Here is a 5221-nt window from a genome sequence, read left to right on the forward strand (position 1 = left end):
TTTTTGTTGTGTGCTGTTCCGCCAGTTCTCTTGTCAGAGCTTACTGCCATCTAGTGGTAGGTTCTGACTAGAAAAATGGCCGAACGCAGGGTTGCCAGGGCAAACCATAGCCGCTCCAAAAAAAACTGTAAATAACTGCTTAACCCCAACAAAGAGAACAAGAGAAAAAAAAATAATAAACATCCCCCCAAAAAACAAACCAACCCCCATCAAACATGAAGTTGTTCTTGTAATCTTAGATGTGTGTTTCTTTCGTCGCTCCCATTTCTTCATTTAAAATTATGAACCGATTTCCCCTTTTCTCTTCTATAACATGAAACGGCCCTTCAAACTTGGGACCCAACTTTTAATTTAATTCATTTCTGACATTTATCTTCAAAAACACTTTATCCCCAACTGCAACTCTTGCGCTGTCTGCTTTCGGATTACTTCTCGTGACCATTGATTGTGTCTTTGACTCAAGATTTAATCATATCATCACAACGTGAAGGGATTGACAACAAATCAAATGCACCCCGAACTGGGTAACCAAATAATGCTTCCACAGGTGACATACCAATGGTGTCACTAACCATCGTATTTAAGCTATGTCTGACCATATCAAAATATCCATCCCAATTATTATCATTACTTCCCACTGTTACTCTAAGAGCTTTGAGCACTTTCCTATTAGCTCACTCACATAACCCATTAGCTTCTGGCCTATAAGGAAGGATATTTACCTTTTTTACCCCCATAACTTCTGCAAGACATTCCAAGGTTCTGTTTACAAATTCTCTCCCATTTAATGTGATAAGTATCTCAGGTACTCTGTATGCTGCATATTGAAAAACGTGACCGCAACCTCTTCTGCCGACTTATTCCTTAATGGGAAAATCTCCACAAACCTTGTTAACGCATCTATAATCACCTACAAATGTTTATGTCCATACACCGACTAATAAAAGTTCATGAGCAATTCCATATGTACCCTCTCAGGCGGCCTGCTCGGAATAGGAAGACTCAAGTTTACACGACGTTACCATCACTGGTTTGCATGAATTACACACAGAACACTCCTTCACAAATTTCTCTACTGACAAAAACACTTTTTCAAAAGTACTGACTATGGACTCTCTGATATGTCATCTCAATCCCCAAGCATGGACTACCAAGTTTACAATGTATAATCTCCAAAACCACTGGAATCAACTTTAGTACCACGATCTCTGTTGTATCCTCACTACTTCTCAACTTATATTTTATTTTCCTCACCAACAAATTAACCTTTAATTCTAAACCTGAATAAGGCAATCTGTAACCCTTTTTCACTTATTCACCTCAAAGAAAGGCCTTTGCTTCCGCTAAAACCTCATCTTCATCTTGTTTCTTCTCCACCACATTGATATCCCAATCTACATAGTCACCACCTGCACTACACACTTATTCATTCTCTGTGTCCGCCGTCATGTTATGTTTATCCTCAATGTACCTAAGCTAAGCATCAAAATCTCTAATTGTCAAAAACCACCTAGCCTTCTTAGGACAAAGATCAGGCCTATTAAAAAGATCCAACAACGGCTTATCATCTGTAAGAACTTCCACTTTATTTCCCAAAAGCAGCATCTTAAAATGAACCAAACTAGACACTACTGCAAAAGCCTCTTTGTCCACTGTCGCCATTAACCTTTCATTACTTCCCCGTGTTTTGAACTCCCTGCTATAAAAAGCTATTGGATGAAACTTACCCTCAAATTTCTGCATTAAACATGCACCTACGCCCTCTTGACTGGCATCAGTCACTAACATGAATGGTAAAGAAAAATCAGGGAACTTCAAAACTGGAGGACTCATAAAAGCATCTTTGACTTTCTGAAAAGCTACCTGCTGAGCTTCACCCCATAAAAATTGTACATCACTCCTCAATATATCTGTCAAGGTGCCGTCGACTTAGAAAATCCTTTCACAAATCTACGGAAAAACCCTGCCATTCCTATGAACGAGCAAACACTTCTCTTATTCTTGGGTGCAGGAAAATTGCAATAGCCCTGACCTTCTCATCATTCACTTGTACACCTTTTGAAATGACATGTCCTAGATGTGCAATATTTTTCTTCAGGAAATCATACTTGGCTAGTTTAACTTTCAGACCTCCCATCCTAAGCCTCTTGAGAATTTCTCTAAGTACTTCTAAATGTTCCTGTATACAGTAGTGTCTGTGGTAACTAATATATCATCCATTTAAATAAATACATTTTCCCCCAACATTCCATGGAAGATTGTGCTTACTAGCCTCGTAAATGTAATAGGACTACCTGACAAACCAAAAGGCATCCTTGTAAATTCATAGTGTCCTGTCAGGACTGAAAATACTGTCAACCTTGTACTCTCTTCACTCAGCGGTACTTGCAAAAACCCTTGCATGAGGTCAGTTGATGAACAAATATTCTTGTCCCCAATCTCCACAGACAAAGCTGGTAAACATACCACTTGATATCTGTGGGATTGTTTTCTCATTTAATTTCCTGACATCTACACATATACGGACTGAACCATCTTTCTTTAGTACCGCTAACAAAGGGAAATTAAATGGTGAAGAGCTAAGTCTAATTATACCTTCATCCTCCCACTTGTTAACCTCTTGTTCAACCTGCTCTTCTGTCTTAAAAGGTGTTCTATACGACGGGACATATATTGGGTTCGTTCCCGCTTCTAAATGAACCTTGTGTTCTAACACATCTGTCAACCCCAGTTTGTCTCCTTTTAGAGCAATAACACTGAGTATTTAGCTAAAACCTCACCTAACCCCTCTATGTATTCTTTATAGTCTGCCACACCCAAATGATTTCTGAATATCTCCCTTCTAACCTCCATTTCAGCCTCTGTAAATTCGTTTTACTTCTCCATTACCGCTACTGATTCCATTTCCTTGATCCATTCTTCCAGATCCACAACATAAGTATTTCTCTGATACCTCCTAACTGAATTATTGCAGTTTAGCAATGCTACCCATGCAACCCCTTTATTTAACACCTTGTCTATGGAAATTGTACTCAACTCCTTTAAGTTTCACACTGCCTCCCACCACACACACACCTGTTTATTTGCTTTTATATCCCTCACCTTTACTTTCATCATACCAACCATACCTGGTTCTAAAATTATATCTTCCATTAAAACACCTTTATATATTCTCTCTCCATCACCATTAGGCTACTTTCTCCCTGTGGCTGATAATTTCTCACCATTAGGCTACTTTCTCCCTGTGGCTGATAATTTCTCCCTATTTCCTCATTATTTCCACTTATTTCCTCATTATTTCCCATTTCAAATACATCCTCCTCCATTTCCTCAGTACCTATATATGGGATAAAACCTCCAGTTTTACTAACTGTTATACCCCCTTTCCTCGGGTATATAGAAATCCCAATCCTCCTACACGCTGGATGTCCAAATAAAATCTTGTTTCCCATGTTAATTCCTCTCACCACCAAAACTGATTCCTGTATTAACTGGTTCCTAGCGAGAAATAAATATCAGCCACTCCTACAACGTCCAGTTTATGAGCTTGGACATTGCACACTTTATCCTCTGAATACCTTAGCTGCAACTGAGGGAACTTTGATTCATAAAAGCCAAAGCCCATTAGACTGACTGTCGCCCCCTGTATCCCCCCAAAAATTAGAAGACTCACTCCAGCTATGGCTCCTTTCACCACCGGCTTCCATTCTCCTATATCTACCAAAAGTCCTATATGACATGAACATTCTATCCTTTCCCTTTTATTTATTCCGCCTGCAAAAATTCTGTCTGTTTCAGGAACTTTGTGGATATCCTTCTTGAGGAGCTTTCTTATGGCTACTTCCAAAATTCTGGTTTACTGGTCTATCATTGCTCTGTGTGAGTAACGGACAAAACCGCCAGTTATGTGAAGGATTCTTACACATGCCACAATATTTGGTTTGTGAGGTCAAAGAGACAGAACTGGGTACTGACTGATTTATTTACTTGGGCACAGGTGTACAAAGCAGCATGCAGACAGAAATGAAATGCCCGACCTTCGATTGCTGTGACCCGTATGCTGAGTGAGAGCAATTTGTGTTTGTTAACAGTCAATCAAATAGCAATAATAAGAGACATAACGTACATACAGTGATAAAATATATATTGGCGAAAAGGCCAGGAAATTCTACATACAAATATATACATGAGATTCTCGCTGTGTTGATAGATGCGATACATGATCGTGATTAATGGGAAAGGAAGAGACGTCTGACATCTTTACAAGTACTCCCCCCCCGCCAAGACAATTATTATGAAATAATGATTGTAAGACCTGTTGAATGTCAATCATGGTATCTCTTTGGGAGCAGGAGCCGACCCCGAGTTCTTGATACCTGCGGTTATGGGGTGGCTTTGACCGCTGAATCGCCCGGCGGTTTTGCCGAGTGTATGACATCCTTAGTGTGGCCCTTGGGACGTCCTCGACTATGTTTCGGGATGCCAATCACTTCATCCAAGGCCTTGTTTTGTGGAGGAATTCTGGGACGCCTGCCGGTTTCCTCCCAAGTTCTGCCGTCCATTAGGAAGGTTGGCTTTAACCTGTTGACAGATATTCAGTCTTCCCGCCCATAGATGTTGATGAGGTAAGCCTTGGACGTTCTACTGACAACTCGGTGCGGTCCTCTGTATGGTCTGGTCAAGGATGGGCGGCAGGCGTCATTCTTGATGAAGATGTGTATACAGGTATTCAGGCCTTCTGGGCTGAAGTTTTGGGTCCTGTCCGCGACAGTCTTTCAGCAGGGTGAGAACTTCTTTGCAATTTCTCTTAGGTTGGAAGGGGCGTATCCAGGTCGTCCGGCTCTGTGGGGAAGAATTCTCCAGGTACGGCCAGTGTTTTGCCATAGACTTTCTCTGCGGGAGATTCGTCGCCGTTTGCCCTTGGTGCGGTGCGGAGACCCAGCAGGACCCAGGGCAGCTGCGCCTTCCAATTTTCATCAGTGCAACACGTCATCAGAGCTGCTTTCAATGAACGGTGGGTTCTTTCCACCATACCGTTGGCTGCAGGGTTGTATGCTGTCGTACTGTGGAGTGTTGTCCCCATCAGGCGTGCCAGGGAGACCCAGAGTTCTGATAAGAATGCTGGGCCTCTGTCTGTAGTTATGCCATCAGGCACACCGAAACGGCTTATCCAACTTGACAGTAGGGCTTCTGCGCAGGCGCTTGTTGATGCTTCTACCAT

General features: G+C 41.7%; 1 protein-coding gene across 1 annotated transcript; it reads right to left on the reverse strand.

The window, feature by feature from the left end:
• Nucleotides 1-4807: 4807 nt before the first annotated feature.
• LOC136831101 (igE-binding protein-like) lies at nt 4808-5221 on the reverse strand. The gene has a single exon (XM_067091054.1). The coding sequence runs from the start codon at nt 5219-5221 to the stop codon at nt 4808-4810; it is 414 nt and encodes a 137-aa protein (XP_066947155.1).

The sequence above is a fragment of the Macrobrachium rosenbergii genome, chromosome 48, assembly GCF_040412425.1.
Source record: "Macrobrachium rosenbergii isolate ZJJX-2024 chromosome 48, ASM4041242v1, whole genome shotgun sequence".
Taxonomy (NCBI): Eukaryota; Metazoa; Arthropoda; class Malacostraca; order Decapoda; family Palaemonidae; genus Macrobrachium; species Macrobrachium rosenbergii.

What these genes read in the sequence shown, in the direction of transcription:
- LOC136831101 (XM_067091054.1), bottom strand. Translation starts at nt 5,221, where the DNA reads ATGGTAGAAGCATCAACAAGCGCCTGCGCAGAAGCCCTACTGTCAAGT.